Here is a 16,414-nt window from a genome sequence, read left to right as displayed (position 1 = left end):
GCCTTTAAAACCCAGGACAATGGACTTGTCTATTATTTTGTAACAGATGTAACCCATTGCAGGGATGTAACATGAGCAACTCACATTTATGCTGAAACTTCAACAGTAATAGCTTCCACGGGGAATTCCTTGGTTTATAATCTCTAGTTATACACCCTTTGAGGAGAACCCAGAGAGTAAGGGAATAATGGCACTAGGAGAACTGAGCAGCATATGCTTGTTCTGGGTGGCTGGGCTGGAACAAAGAAGGTGCTATTAAATATTTGTTGATTGACCTGGCAGTACTCATAGTGTATATGTGTGATCTGTATTTAAACCGTTTGGAAGAAAAGAGTTCTTCTGAACAATTACCACTTGACTAGGTGTTTTGGCAAGTTATAGTGATCTTACTTCTCGGCAGTAATGCATAATGTAAGCGTTCCAAATATTTTCAGTTACCTTCATATCCAAGTTCTTAGAAACAGTTTCTAGGGCAGACATGAGCTCTTGAATTCTTTTTTCGAGTTGCTGATGCTCATGCCTGATGAAGTGAATGTCTCCAGAAAGCTTTATGATGCTGGAATCACATCTAGTGGCAAGATGAAAATTGGTTGTCAGACTAGATAGGCTTATAACATTTTTACTACTACAGTAGAATCGGTGTATTCATTTGATGGCAAAGCCCTAAAGTTCTTTGAAAAATGAGTTGGTAGAGGAAGGAGCATATACAGGAGTCGCCTTCATTTTCCTCTTTTTTTCCTGGTGGGAGAGAAACCAGGTTGGAAAATGATGCGGTGGCCCAAATTAAAGCACTGGGTTGAAGCAGATGAAGACATTGGAGGAAACTGGGTAAGATTTTAGATTTTCAGCCTGATAGATTAACTCTGTCATAGGAGTTCCAGCAGATTTTGATATTTTGAGAGTACTCCTTGCCACCTAAAAACTGAAACTTTTTCCAATTCTATATTGTGTTCTGAATCCACTTAACTCCCTTTAGCCTCTTTCCTTGCCTCCCAGACTGTCAGTTCTCCTCTGGCTAGAAAAAGTATCCCAGCCCAACAAAGTCTTCCCACCCATCTGAAAAGACAATGCCTTTTCTCTTAACTCCAATCAAAACTTGCTCTTTGAGTGGTCTCAGTTGAGTGTTCTTAGGATGAAAATAATCCACAGTAACATGTATGAAGTTTGGCCCATGAGGTTGCATTTGGTATTTTAGGGGGAAGTAACTCCAGTGAAATGGGGTTGGAGTTAAGATTTACCACTTTTCCGGCATGTCAGGGAAACCCACTCACTACCGCCACTCAGGAACTCCTTTGGGAGAGAGCACGTTGCATACTGTGTTATCAGTTTCAATACACTCATGTATGCTTGAAAGATAGGACGGAGAGTACTGTAATATTGTGTCTTTTGTATATGATTGATCAGAGGTCACTTTGAAGTTCATTATTTTATAAAATAATTGTTTTGACTGTCATCAAATACTGTGTGTTAGGAACTACATTTTCATGTTGTCATGATAAGTGCTATAAGCTGTTTTATGACTGTCAACATTTTTTAGGATCCAGAAATGAATTTCTTTTTCTTAAGATTTTTGATGCCAAAATTGAGCCGAAGGTGAGTTGAGGATGGTAATTTTGCCTGAGAAATCTTCTAAAGGGATAGCAGGTGAACTGGTAGGGGGTTATGGGGAGACTGCTGGGAGAAAAAATAGAGAATTAATCTGACAAAAAATAGGAGCACCAAAGTCATGGGCAAAACGATTTGTATGTATAAACTGTTATTGTCAGGAGAATATTGTTTGTTAGAGTGTTCTTATGTAAGTCCACATTAAGACACCCAAAAACTACCCGAGAGTAATTGCTGCTACCCCCACCCCCTGCCCTCTCTCACTGAGCCCCACCTGTTCCCCTTCTCAGGGACAGATGACAGCTGGTCTGTGCATTGTAGATTAGTGGTTGAGATTTGGTCTCTGGTGTCAGGTAGACTAGGCTTTCAATCCGGCTTCTATTGCTTCCTAGGTTTGTGATCTGGGACAATTTTCTTATCATCTGTAAGTTTCAGTTTTCCTTATCTGAGAAAAGGGGGTAATGATGCTGAGATCACTACATATAGCTGCACAATTTGTCCCCCACACAACCCAGGGGCTGCCAGACACACGGGGGACAATGTGAACAGTGTCTCCTGGAGTGCAGTGTGCTTGAGTGAAGAGTGGTCCTGCCCAGGTTTATTTAAGGATAAAAGGCGGTGAATGCTCAGCGTTCAGCCAGTACCTGGCACAGAGGAAGCACCCACCCAGGATCAGCAGCTAGTATTTACTTCCTCACCTTGAGTCACCATCCATTCATTTCCAATCCTCCCACCTCCCACCCCCTGCACCCAACCAGCCTAACCCCACACGCTGACATCAAGAATTAGTGGTTTTTCAAAGCTGCACTCTGTATTTCAAAAGGAAGTTTCTCTTTGTCTCCTTTGAAGTGATTTTATTGTTTCTGTTTTTTTCATATGCAGATATGCCTTGGGGGCCCAAATAGCCAAACGTGGGTAGAGGGTTGGCCTCTGCTGGCTGTTGCTACAGACTAAGTTGTAGACATCTGTGTGGCTGCCCTTGACGTACTTGCCTTTTTCTTTTTTGCACATGAGACTAATCTATTGAATAGAGACAATGTCAAATGCAGGCCAGACAACTCAGAACCTCATCTCATTGGAAGTACTTGCTTCTGAACTGCCATTATACTGGGGTGGGAATTAAGGTGTAAAATTCAAAGCCCATTGTTATCAAATACTGAGTTTGATTCATGAAGCAGTAAAAGGTTTGCCAGGAATTTTGTTAAAATAATCAACTTAGTTTCACTTATGCCAAAATGTTAATTGGAATTAAGGTCAACATATGTGGGAAGGCAGTATTTAATCTGCCTCAGCTAGTCCATTGGTCACTTGCCTGCAAAAATACAGAAAACAGAAAGGGAAAAGGGTGACTGTAAGTCTCATGACTTGTAGCCAAATTGTCTCACCACATGGATATAAGACATTTTCATAAAAGGGACATTTCAGGGAAAAATAAGGCCTTGTCCTAAAGTCACTGCTTCATACTAAAGGGGAAGTAAGTACGTGATCAGAAAGCAAGGTGGGGGGATGGGGGCTCTTGATTTTCCCTCCTCCCTCAGACACCAAACAAACAGCAAAGTGTGGATCAAGTTCCTCTGGGAAAAATCCAGAAACTAGTTTAGAGACTCCTACACATTGGGCAACAAAGAAAACACTCACATCAAAATGGGTAGAAAAATCTGAGAAACACACATGCCATAAACCCCATCCCTGGTACCTCACCTTATGATTGGGAGGGAACCCCCAAATCCCAGATTCTCCCTGAGGAGCAAAGGGTGTGGACCACACATCTAGCTGCCCCTTGAGAGACTGTCTCCCAAATCATCTAGCTCTGAGAGCTGATGGGTCATGTGTGAGTCACTCACCACAGAAAACAAAGAGGGGGTTTTGAATGGTCATGTGATTAACAAATGGGCAAAAAACCTAAATAAACATTTGTTCAAAGATGACATATAAACAGCCAACAGGTACATGAAAAGGTGCTCTAAGTTACTAACCATCAGGGAAATGGAAATCAAAACCATGAGATATCACCTCATACCTGTTAAGATGAGTATTATCAACAACAACAAAAAAGGTAACAAGTATTGGTGAGGATGTGGAGAAAAGGGAACCCTTCTACATTGTTAACAGGAATGTAAATTGGTACAGCCATTATAGAAAATAGTATGAAGCTTCTTTAAAGAATTAAAAATAGAACTGTCATACCATCCAGAAATCTCTCTTCTGGATATGTATCCGAAGGAAATGAAATGAATACCTGGAAGAAATATGTACTCCCATGTTCATTGCAGCAATATTCACAATAACCAAGATATGGAAATAACCTAAGTGTCTTTGATGGATAAAAGGGTAAAGAAATTGTGATACACACACATGCACACACACACTCTGTCCCTTGGAAATGTTCAGCCTCAAAAAGGAGACGTTGCCATTTATGACAACATGTATAAACCTAGAGGACATTATGGTAAGTGAAATAAGCTAGACACAGGAAAAAAAAACCCCACATGAGCTCATTTATATGTGGAATCTAAAAGTTGAATACATAAAAGGAGAGAGTAGAACAATGGTTATCAAGAGTGAGGAGGTGGGGGAGATGGAGAGATACTGGTCAAAGTGTACAGAGTGGCAGTTATGTGGGCTGTGTAAGTCTAGAGACCTGATGCACAGCGTGATGACTGCACTGAGTGATGCTGCACTGAAAAATGAAAATATGCCAGGAGAGCAGATTTCAGGTGCTCTCATCACACACAAAAAGGTAACTATGTGAGGAGATGTGTTAATTAGCTTGACTATAGTAAGCATTTTAGTATGTATATGTATATCAAATCATCAGATTGCATACCTTAAATATATTCAAAAATTTTAAAAAGGAGACAAAAAAGAGTAGAAACAAATAGGATCAGGGAAGAAAGAGTTGCACATCTTTTCCTAGATATGATTCCATTCATCTCTTGGCTTCATTTAAATCTGTTTGTGATTTTGTCTCCTTTGTAAGACAGAATTTACAAGCATAAAATAATAGATTCATAAGTGGTTTGCAGAAAAATAAATGGTTGAAGTGTCATAAGCACACTACCAAATTAAAGCAAATTCCAAGTTTCATTCAAAAGAGATTTTTGGTGTCTGTCTTTCTAAAATCATGGCACAGCTGAGTAGGGTGGTGGGTTTGCTGGTGTTTTATTATCTTGCTTCATAACTTAACCAAATATTGTAAAAATTCTTTTCTAGGTATCAAATTTTATATAATGTATATAATTTTATGTACTTTAGAAGTATAAAATATGTTTATACTTATTATAAATAATTATATATATGAGCATGTATGTGTGTGTATATATATCTGGGTGCACACACACAGATACTAATCCTGTAGATTCTGTTTTCCTAATGTCTCTTACGTGCTCTAGACTTGCATGGCTAGTGCTTTAGTTTTGGCCCCTGACACTTCTCACTTTGATGACTGCAATAGGCTTCCTTTCATCTCCATGCCTTCTTTCTGTACCCCACCAATTCAGCTACTATTAGAGTGTCACTAAATGTTGTCCCCTTACTTAAAATCTTCCCTGGCTATTTATAACCTTCTACAAAACGTTCAAACTTTTTACTTTGGCCAAAGATCCCTCATCATCCAACTCTGGCCCATTTTTCTAGCTTTATCTTCCAATCTCTCATCTCTCCTAAATGCAAACCCAAAATGCCATAAACATACTCCTCTCACAGGGAGGTCCTGAACATGTCACAGTAATTTAACCCTCAGTTCTTTTGCACATATCATTCCTCCCATGTGAAGTGTCTTTCCTACCCTTTGTTGTCTAGCCAATTGCTACAAATCTTTGAAAACTCATCTGAAGTGTCACCTCTTCCAGGAAGTCATTCTTTTTTATTTTTTTTATTTTTTAACATTTTTTATTGATTTATAATCATTTTACAATGTTGTGTCAAATTCCAGTGTTCAGCACAATTTTTCAGTTATTCATGGACATATACACACTCATTGTCACATTTTTTTCTCTGTGAGTTATCATAACATTTTGTGTATATTTCCCTGCCAGGAAGTCATTCTTATGCCCCGATTTTGATATTTTCCAGAGCACCCCAGGCTCTCATTAAGCGCTCACCTCGTTGCTTATATTCTCCTAGGTACGCTGTGAGTAGCTATTGGAAGGAGACCATGTTGCTGGATCCCTGAATCCTAGTGCACTGCCTGGCATATGGTAAGTACTTGATGCATTTTTTGTTGAATTGAATAGATGGATTTCCCAGGAGAGGTTTCTCTTAGGTGTTAATCGCCCAATAATTATTTGGTCATGAACACTTCAGAGCAGATTAACTAGATGAAAGTGGGGGTGTTTTAGGAGAGAAGAAAGGGATGCTGGCAGAAGATGTTGAGATGGAAAGGCATCCATGGTCAGTCATTTACAAGTCATCTCTGAGATGTCTGTAAGAGTGGTCCTGCCGTTGTCAATACCTACAGGTTTTTGTTGAACTGTATGCCGTTCTTTTGATATAGAAATCTTATACTAAAGATGTTTCTCAAAATTTTATTCATTTGGCAATTAAATCCCTTTTGTTAGGCATTTATATGGAATCTTGTATATCGTAAATGTTTCAATCGTTAGAATTTGACACATCTGGGGATTTTGTATGTGGTTATATGGGCATGTTGGCATTTGGACAGTTGAGGGCTATAAAGACAAGACTCTTGTCACTTGCAGATGGAACCACACTGGAAGTTCTGGAAGGTCTATAGAACACTTGGATCTCACAGGTAGCATGAGGCTTTCAAATTCCAGGATACACTTTCTCAGATACCATCTCATCATTTAGCTTAAAGACAGTATCTTGTTTTCCACATTATGTGACTATTTTGGGAATGAGAATTCAGGGGCCAACAACTGATTGCTGAACATTAGTTAATACACTTCTCACCTGGCGACTCTTCCTCGAAGATCTCCAACTCCTTGAAGATGTTTGGTGTTTAGGTCCTGTACTGCAAAATTAGTTCCTGTGGCCACCTGGTCTCGAACTCTTATTTGGTCTTCTAACATCTGCAAGTTTTGAGTTAAAATTCCCATTAAGCTCCCATCATATGTGATAAGAAAATATCATTTATAGCAGAAGTTACGAATTGAGTGCATTTCCTAGTTAGGCTGACGATGTATTTGAGTGAGAGGGTCCTGTGTTGGAGAGAACCAGCCCTGCTTTATCTGAGGTGGGCAGTGATGGCGGGATTCCGGCTGGTTGTTCCCAGGTGGGAATGATGGTTCAACAGTGTTTCAATAGAAGCCAGAAATCCAGATTTAATGTTAAATTTCTCAATTTTAAAATATTGACATCTTATTCAAATTCTTTTATAAACAATATATGAGCCAAACAAAACATATTTACTCTGCTGTTATGGCTATGGCCATCATTGATGTAAAAGCTTTTCATTAAAAACCCATTTCAGAACTGGTGCTAAGTTTAGGAAAATGGAACCTTCATGTGGCATCAGGCAAGGACATATACAGTTTGAATCAGAACCACAGTGAAGCTAATATAACACAAGCAAATCTGAATCAAACTCTTTGACACACATGAAATGAGTGGGAAAGGCTTATTCTAGAGTTTTTAGAGCACAAGAGAGATTGATGGCTATTCAGATTTTGCCCTGAGTATCCTTAGTCATGTCTTCATTATATCTTGGTGTTGTGAAATGAAGCTGACAGTCCTATACCACCAGGTTGGTGGTCCCCAACTTTGGCACTTACCATCTATAAAAATGAAAAAATTTTGCATGTGTAAGGAAAAAATTATATCTTGCTTGATATGCAAACAAATTCCAGTATAAAGTTAAGTCATATAAAAAATAATTTATGTTTACTGAGAAAAGTGTTGAGAATATAGGACTTTGGAAAACAGAAACAAATTTGTGATTTGGGGAAACATTAGGTTTGGTTGTTATATTTGACCAAAGCCTGAATCATGTTAAATTTATGATTATGAATTTTTGGAGAAACAGATGGATTTTTATAGCAAATGAATTATAGAAATTTCAGAGACTATGTTCAGAATCTTGCCCACGTGTAAACTGCAGATTGAGACAACTCAAGAGCAAATATAACTTTAATTGAAGATAACAAAAGTGTCAAAAACACTAGCTAGAGGTTTTGTTTTGTTCTATTTTGGTTTGCTTGTTCGTTTTTGCATGCATGTAGGTGTTTTACTCCATTTGGGCCACTGTAACCAAATACCACAAACAGGGCAGCTTATAAACAACAGAGATTTATTTCTCACAGTTCTGGAGGCTGGAAGTCCATGATCAGGGTGCCAGCCTGGTTGGATTCCAGGAAGAGCCCTCCTCTGGGTTGCAGACTTCTTGCCATGTAGGCAGGGCCAGGAAGCTCTGTGAGATCTCTTTATGTGGGCATTAATCCCATTCATGAAGACTCCACTCTCATGACCCAAGTACCTCTCCAAAGCCCCACCTCCTAATGCCATCACATTGGGCATTAGGATTTCACATATGAATTTTGGTGGGGACACAGACATTCAGACCAGGGCAGTAGATGTTGTTTTGCTTCATGTTGGTAAAGAATAGTGATAAAAGGGAACTTGCCCTATTAAATACTAATGCATATTATAAAACAAGAATAAGCAAATGAGTGTAGCTAAATAGCTGTGTATAGCTAAATAGATCAATGTAATTTTAAGAAGATCTTGGTAAATGTAAGAAAGAAATATACTATATATGAGACTCAAATTCAGTGAGGGAGGAATTTCACAAATGGTGTTGGGATTTCTGGTTAGTTATTCAGAAGACAGTCCGTTTAGATCCTTACATCATGTCATACATCAATATAGATTTTTAGAAAAAGTAGATTTAAAATAGAAATAAAAAATTAAGCCATAAAACTAACAGATAGTAGAGGAGGTTATTTCATCCCTGAAATTGCTGAAAGAAATTTCTGTTTCTAAAAGTAATGAGAGAAATCACAAAGGAAAACATTGGAACCTTTAACTTTGCACAAAACTTGTAAAAAACATTGTAAATATAATTAAGATCCAAACAAAAAACTGGGAAAAACATTTGTAACAAATGTTACTGCCAAGGTTTTCAGTGGTATGCTTGAGTCAATGTGTACCTGTTCGTGAGAGCTGATTGTGCATATATATCTCTTCCTATGTTTGTATCCAGTAAATTCAGTTCGTTTTTGATATCAATCATAGTGAGAGTATTTACACCAGAGAAATGGGCAAATACTATAGACTAGGTTTTTATCCCCCAGGAAAAAACTGATTGCTGATTGTTAAACATTTATGAATACATCACTGGTTATGATTCTTAATAAAAAAGCTCATCAATAAAAATTAAAAGGCACTAAAACCCCAAAAGATACATTGGCAAAGGTATTAACAGATTATTGACAGAGAAAATACAAATTATGACTTTTAAAAAATGAAACAAAGAGAAAAACCTCATTTCTTTCCCACCAAATCAGCAATGATTAAAACAATAAAGCACTCTTATATAATGCTAATGGAAGTGTAAATAAGTATAAACTTTCTGGAAATCAATTTGGCAGTATGTACCAAGAGCTTTCAGAGTGTTTGTAACCTGGTAATTCCACTTCCAAGAACATTTACTGTGGAAATAATCTAAATGCAGACACATATTTATGGCAGAAAGATATTTCAGTATCAGGAGAATAATTAAGCAAATCATGGTATATGTACTATACAAAGAGCTTTTAATGACATATAAAAGAGTTTAATGATATAATTTTATATCAAAATGTATTCTTAGTTTCCTAAAGGGAATACCTGGAAAGACCAGAGGGAGATGCAGCTGGGTGTTTGTAGAATTTGCCATGTGGTGATGGAATTGTGAGAAATTTTTTCCTGGATTAAAAACATTTTTCCCTAAATTTTTGAAATAATTGCAGCGAACAAGTATTGCTTTTGAAAGTTGGGGAAAAAACCACAATAACGCAATATTGTATGTAAAATTATCTTTTCTTGAATTAAAAATAAATTAATTTTAAAAACTCAAATTTAAATTAATTTTAAGCTGCCATCTTAAAAATGAAATATTTTGATTTTAAAAAGGAGCAAGCAATTTAACTGCTGTAATTGTGGTTGATTAAAAGATAGGTTTTTGGTTTTTTTTTTTCAATTCTTTTAAAGACCCAAATCAAGCTTCAGCTCACACTTGGATCTATCTTGCTGGCCAATTTTCAAATGGGCTGATCTGGTTAATGAGTTTAGGTCTTTAAAAAATACTTGACTAGGATCAATTTCTCTATAAAGTGCTTATTACTTTATAGTCTTAGTTATTTACTGAAGGTAGTGTAACAGTTGCTTCTTTTAATGTTTTAACTCTATTAACTACAGGCTTTAAATATCTGCTAATTCAGTTTTCTGAGCAATTAAGCTAGTCCTTGTCATTTTCCCTATATATGCCAAACCCTTAACAGAATTGCAAGTATTTTGAGACTTTTATAGTATTTGGAAAATGTTTTGGTTTTGTCTTTTTTCAGAGCTAATCTGAGATAATCGAGTATTATAGGAAAAGCTCTTAGCGAGGTTTCTAGAGATCTGAAACATTTTTTCCTATAATGCTAAGAGTATTTCTTTGGGGAATAATTGATATGTATTAAAATATATAAATCAAAGTATATATCTGGATGGATTTTGACAAATACAATCAAATATGTAACAACCACCCAAATCAAAATGTAGCACATTCTAGAAGCATTGTGACATTTCTGAGAATTCTGTTCTCTTTTCAATTATCAAGACATTTTTGACTCCTAAATTAGGATCTTGTTTTAGTGCCAGTGCTATACTTGATTTTCTCATCATCTCAGAGGCACTGAGCCACGTATCTCTTGTCACTTTCATGACAGGTTATTGTGCCTGGAAACACCTTTGACAAATTTGAGAGGTGGCATTGACTCTTTAGGCACTGAGATCAACTCAGTATGTGCTAAATACCAACAAAGTGCCTTTTAAAAGTTCACTAAGATTTTGAAGCTTTCTGCAATCCCTCAAATGCATTATGGAGTTTACAGATTGATTATAAATTAACAAAAATCCTTAGCGTTAAATACAAAGTCATGAGGAAGTCATTGCTGGGTCCATCTCATGATGTTTGTTTGGCCTAATCCACTATTCTATCTGATAGTAGGAAAGGATATGTATTGTGTGAGGGCACTGTTGCCAGTTCTCATAATTCCATACATTTTGGACCAGATTTTTAAATTCTCTGGAACATTTGCCTGAAAGATGCCACCCCAGATTCATCAGGCTCATTAGCACTTTAAGACCTCTGGAAGACCTGTAGTAAGAATCTTTCTATCTTGGTTTAACCCAAACATTATCTTTTTTGATCAGAAACTCCATTTTTCCTTTAACACTGAAAACATCATTTGTTCATCTATTCAAGAAATATTTACAGAGTGCGGACTACCTCTCATACACTGCTGTCAGTTAGGTGTGAGGTTTAGCAGTAAACAGAACAAAGTTGCTGCCCTCACAGATTATATTTTAGAAGGAGAAACACAATAGATGAATATAGACCATGGCAGTTTGTGATAAGTGTTGTAGATAAAAATAATGGAGGGCCTAAGGGAGATTGTGACTGTTGGGGTGGGGAGTGGGGCCATTTTATGGCATGTCAAGTAAATTCTCTCTGATACAGTGATTTCTGAACAGGGCCCTGAAAGAGATGAAGAACACTTCATAAAGTGTCTGGGGGAAGATGACGCACAGCACATGCAAAGGCCCTGAGGCCAGAGCAAGTTTGGGGTGTTTTAGGAAGAGCAGTGTGGCCAGAGTGAAGGAGAGAGGGGTGGGAGATGGGATAAAAGAGACTTTTGGGGTCAGGGTATGATGGGCCTATGAACCAGCATTGCCACTGCCTTATGAAAGCCTGTTTGAAATGATTACATTAACAGAATCTGAGAGATTTAGACTAAAATAAGCACCTTAGCACAGCGTCTGACATAATGTTAAAGAATTATCTTTGCTGTGACAAAGAGACATTCAACAAATGTTTTCTGAATAGAATTTCCTTCTATTTATGGCATAAATGAGCAGTTGAAATATTGACTGTTTCCCTCTGAGGCAACAAAATTATAATTGTTTAAACTTAAACAATAGTGACTCATTTCTCTCATTGAAAAATGACATTGGTTGTTGATAATCTTTGTCAAGCAATATGGGAAATAAAGAACTACCTCAATGTTCTGGTTGAGTTTTTTGACGATGCTGGTGATGGTCTGGATGTGGTTTTCCAGAAGTTTTCTGGCAAGCAACTCCTCCTTCCGAAAGCCATGGGTTCCCTGAAGACAAGCAGAGATGTCCTCCTTGATGCGGAAGGCCTGCTCAAGGAGGAAAGCGATGGTGCGCTCCTGGTTGTTGAGTCTGTCTTCCAGCTGACGTCTCTGGGTGTGTGGAATGGCAGGAAGAAAAGAACGACCCCTGGGCAGGAAAAGGAAACACCAGGGACGTTACAAGCATGAACTGGAGGGACCAGAAGCAGAACCAGAACTGTCATCCTCACTTCTACGCCTGTGTTTTCTCCCCTTGGAGAAGTCTAGTAGGACTTGAAACACCTGCATGGCTAGAGTCTTGGCTTAGGTCTCATCTGAGAAGCAGGTCTGACTATGCTTTGATCTTGTATAATGTATTTTTCATGTTTCCCAAGCAGGAACTGTTCTGTATTTTATCCACCATTCTGACAAGCCAAGTTGGATGCACGTTAATTTAATGCATGATAACTCTGTATTGAAAACTGGGCAGCTTTCTAACAGCTGAAAGATATAATAACTCAAAGGCAAAGATAAAAGTGTCAGAAGTTCAATAAAAAGTAAAAAAAAAAAAAAAAGAATTAGAAAAGGAAAACACAGTGACTAGGGCTATTTAGTATCAGGACAAAGAAACATATGAAACCCTGAAGCTTCTATTGGCCTCAGCAAATTACCTCTTCCTTTTACAAGTAAACTTCTGGAAGGACAAGTTAATTTTTGTGGTGTCTTTTTCTTTACTTAATTTGCTTATTTTTGTGACCTGATCTCTGAAGTCATACCCATCACTTTTGCTTAGTCCATTCCCCGGAAGCAAGTCACCAAGTTCTGGCTACACTCTAGGGGAGGGGAATTAGGTTCCACCTCTTAAAAAATGGAGTATCAAAGAATTTGTGGTCACTTCAAAACTGCCGCAGTATCACTGTTATCTAACTGGCTTCTCCGAAACATCAAAAAGTTTTATATTTTGATTTGGTGATTGTCACATAGTTGATTATATTTGCCAAACCCATCCAGAAATATACTCTGGTTTGTATATTTTAATACATAATAATTATACCCCAATAAAATAATCTTAGCATTAAGGACAAAACAGTTTTCAGATCTCTCGCAATCTTTGCTAAGAGTATCTTTTCCTATAATTATTTTAGATTAGCTGTGAAAAAAGACAAAGTCAAAGCATTTTCCATATACTATAAAATGTCACCACCTCCATATGCCCTAGAGATGGGACAGTAACGTCTAATGTTTCTTCTTCCTGGTGGGAGAAATTATTCTGTAGGATGGGGTGTGGTTGACTGTGGTTTTCCCTGCCCGGGGCTCATCCACACCCCACCTCTTGAGCTCACTGCAGCTGACAAGACTTCATCGGCGACCAGGGTCTGGCTGAAATCTTCAGGGAAAAATGAACTCACAGGCCAAAGTATTAGGACATTTGAGGAACACAGTCTTCAAAAACCAACTAGCCAACAAATAAACAATCCACTGGATTACAGATTCCCACAAAAGAGAAGTACTAAAATATATGCAACCTGAAATTTTTAAAAGGCTAATAAAGGTCTTAATAGTGAAGATATAGGAAGACATTAGCAAAATGAAAACAAAACCTAGAAAACCAGAAGTAAACAAGGAGAAATATTAGGCATGAAAAATATAATAGTTAAAATAAGGAAACATAAAAGATGATGTAACTATGACAGAGGACATAGTTGAAGAATGAATTAGTGATTTGGGAGAGCAGATTGAGGAAATTTACCAGGCAGTAAAAGGGGCAGTCACAAAACTTGGAGATGCCAGGGTCAGAATTTGAAACTCATGTCTGTCTGACTCCAAAATTACATGTTAACTTTTACTCCCATCATTACTATCCTATTATTCCAAGAGATAATAAGCAGAAGCAGGGGACACACTTTGATTGATGATACTGATGTGACCTCGTAGAGTGGCAGTAGAAATGACACATAGAAGTGTCCCCAGGATCCATAGCCACTCTCTCCTTAGTTCTTTCTTCTTTTCTTGGTCCTGGCCACCATTATCTCCTCTAGTTTTGCCTTCTCACAAAGAGTGCATCCTTCCACCCGCAGCTAGAGTGGTCTCTCTAAAAGTGTAGCACTTGCCTACTTAAAACCCTCTGGTGCCTTATCCATCCTCTCTTTTCCAACCTCATCTCCTCCCACTCTTCCCTCCATTCACTCATTCAACCACACAGGCCTTCTTTCTGTTCGTCAGACATGCCAGGCAGTTCCTAGCTCAGAGCCTTGGCAATTGATCTTCCTTCTGCTTGGAATGCTCTTCCCAAACGTGTCTTCTTGGCTTCCTCCTTCCCATTCTTTAGGTACCAACTCCAATATCCCCTCCTGAGGTAAACCTTCTACTAAGTAACTTTCTATCATAATACCCCATTTCATCTTCTCCATAATATCTGGCATTGCCTAAAATCATCTTACTTACTTGTTTGTGTTTATTTTCTGCCCTCCATCACTGGAATGAAAGCTCCCTGTGGGCAGGCACAGTATCTAACTTGTTCTCTACCATGTCCTCGACACTGAGAGGAGTGCCTGACACATACTAGATGGTCATTAAATATTTGTTGACTGACTGACTGATTGCTCTGGCCAGACTGTTCCCTTAAGGCTCAGTTGTTAGAAAATTGGAAGAAAAAGTGATTCCTCACAGCTAAAAGTTGCTAAAGCCTCAAGGTTTACAGTTTCCTCTCTCAAGTGGTATAAAATAGCTTCAGCCTGGGTGAGATTTATCTTTCCTATCACCTGTGCATCTGAAGAGTGGAGAAGGCTTAGCTAAGGGTTTCATTAGTCATATTCCAACAACCACTCATTTGGCTCAAAAATTTTCTTCTGGAAAACTACCAAATGCAACCTCCGGTGTATAAAATCCATTCCTCTAAAATCCCAATGTGCTGACAGTGCTTCCCTGGATTGGGTGCATGAGTCACAGGCAGAAGGGAAGAGGATGTCAGGCCCTGCTGATGGTGACACGTAGCCCAGCGGTGGACTGCAGATACTGCAGATTTGCTCATTATTTTTCTGGAGCTGGTGCTGCTTTCTGGCCTCTAGATGATGTGCAGCCTGGATTTGCCAGTGAAAGAGTGTGTAATCTTGTCTTCCATTCTACACAGACACTTACAAGTCATTCTGCCTTCCTCCCAAAATTTAGAATTTGTTTTCTCTTAGGTGTTCCCAGTGTGGCAGACACTGTTGATTACCTTCCTAACATTCTGCTGCTGCCTGATTTGGTGCATCCTCTTGTCCCCCATGTCCTTCAGGGCGAGGAGGCACAAGCTACTCATGGTGAGCTCATTTTTCTGGGCTGAGATGTAGTTGGTTTAGTAGAAGCATGTGAAGTAATACTGGCCGATGAGATGCTAGGAGAAACTTACTGTGGGGCTTCTGGGTAAGCTTGCTTTGCCTTTAAGAAGAGATATCCAAGAAAAGATTTCCCTCTTTTTCCCTGGATATTGTCATGTCTGTGTGTGATGCCTGGAACTGCTGCAGCCATATTGTGTTCATGAGGGGAAAGAGGATAGCAGGGAAGAAGGAGAGAAAACACCTGGGTGCTTGATGATGTTGTTAAGCCTCCAAATCAACCAAACTAGATTTTTTGATGTGTACTAATCAATGTCCTTACATTTAAGCCATTTTGGTTGGAGTTTTTGTTACATGCAACTGAAAGCACTGTATCTGTGTCTAATAACTTAACCAATAAACATATCAGTTGAAATAGAAATATATTGGTAAGTATTTGCTAGATGTCTACCTTAGTCCATACACAATATATAAAGGTTCTGTCCCTCAAAGAACTTGGTCTGATTCAGGGTTTTTTGCAAAGAAACTTGCATTATTATCATTAGAAGGGGAAGGGAGGAAAGTTGCTAAAATGCAGGTTCCTTGGCACCAAGATAGACCTACTAAATCATAATTTGGGGGGTGAGAGGAAGAACAAGAATGTGTATTTTAAATGAGCACATAGATGACTGATGTATTCTAAAGACTGACCATCACTGACTTATTTAAGACTGGTCATGTGAATCATGACCAGTCTTAAAAGTGTAAAGGCAGTCTTAAAGGATATATAATGAAGTGCTGAAATGTGGAATGTGGCCTATGAGCTTTCAAGTTATGCAGATTAGCAGAAGCAGCTTGGCAAGTTGGAAGGCAAGATATACTGAGGGTGGAAAATCGGTTTCAGCACTTACCAGCCAAGGGTCTCAGTTCATTCTTCTTTAGACAGAGCTAATGGCCTACTTTGCTGTCTGGCTGTAAGTTCTGAGATGCCACGTAGAAACATGTGGTGGGAGGCAGTGAGACCAGTGCTTACAACTGCACTGCAGCCCAGGCTCACAAGGTGCCCATGTGCACTCACTCTTTGGTGTGCTGTTGGCTGGTGGCAGGACTGTGTCTAGAAAGAGCACGAGGAAACAGACCTAAGCCAGCAGAGGGCCCAGTGGCACAGGGCTGCCACGTCTGCTCAGATGCCAGCCTGTGGTCCTGCCTTCAGGGTCAACCTCAATGTTGTTG

At 38.6% G+C, this 16,414-nt stretch overlaps 1 protein-coding gene across 1 annotated transcript in view; it reads right to left on the bottom strand.

Moving 5' to 3' along the window:
- Positions 1-16,414, bottom strand: part of FAM81B (family with sequence similarity 81 member B) — a 47,892-nt gene that overhangs the window by 19,890 nt on the left and 11,588 nt on the right. The window contains 3 exon segments of the mRNA XM_010949560.3: positions 439-568; positions 6,520-6,638; positions 11,811-12,054. Coding sequence (XP_010947862.2) covers positions 439-568; positions 6,520-6,638; positions 11,811-12,054 — 493 coding nt within the window.

Source organism: Camelus bactrianus, chromosome 3, assembly GCF_048773025.1.
Source record: "Camelus bactrianus isolate YW-2024 breed Bactrian camel chromosome 3, ASM4877302v1, whole genome shotgun sequence".
NCBI classification, from domain to species: Eukaryota; Metazoa; Chordata; class Mammalia; order Artiodactyla; family Camelidae; genus Camelus; species Camelus bactrianus.
Note: the sequence above shows the minus strand (reverse complement) of the source record. Positions and strands in the feature narration are given on the sequence as shown.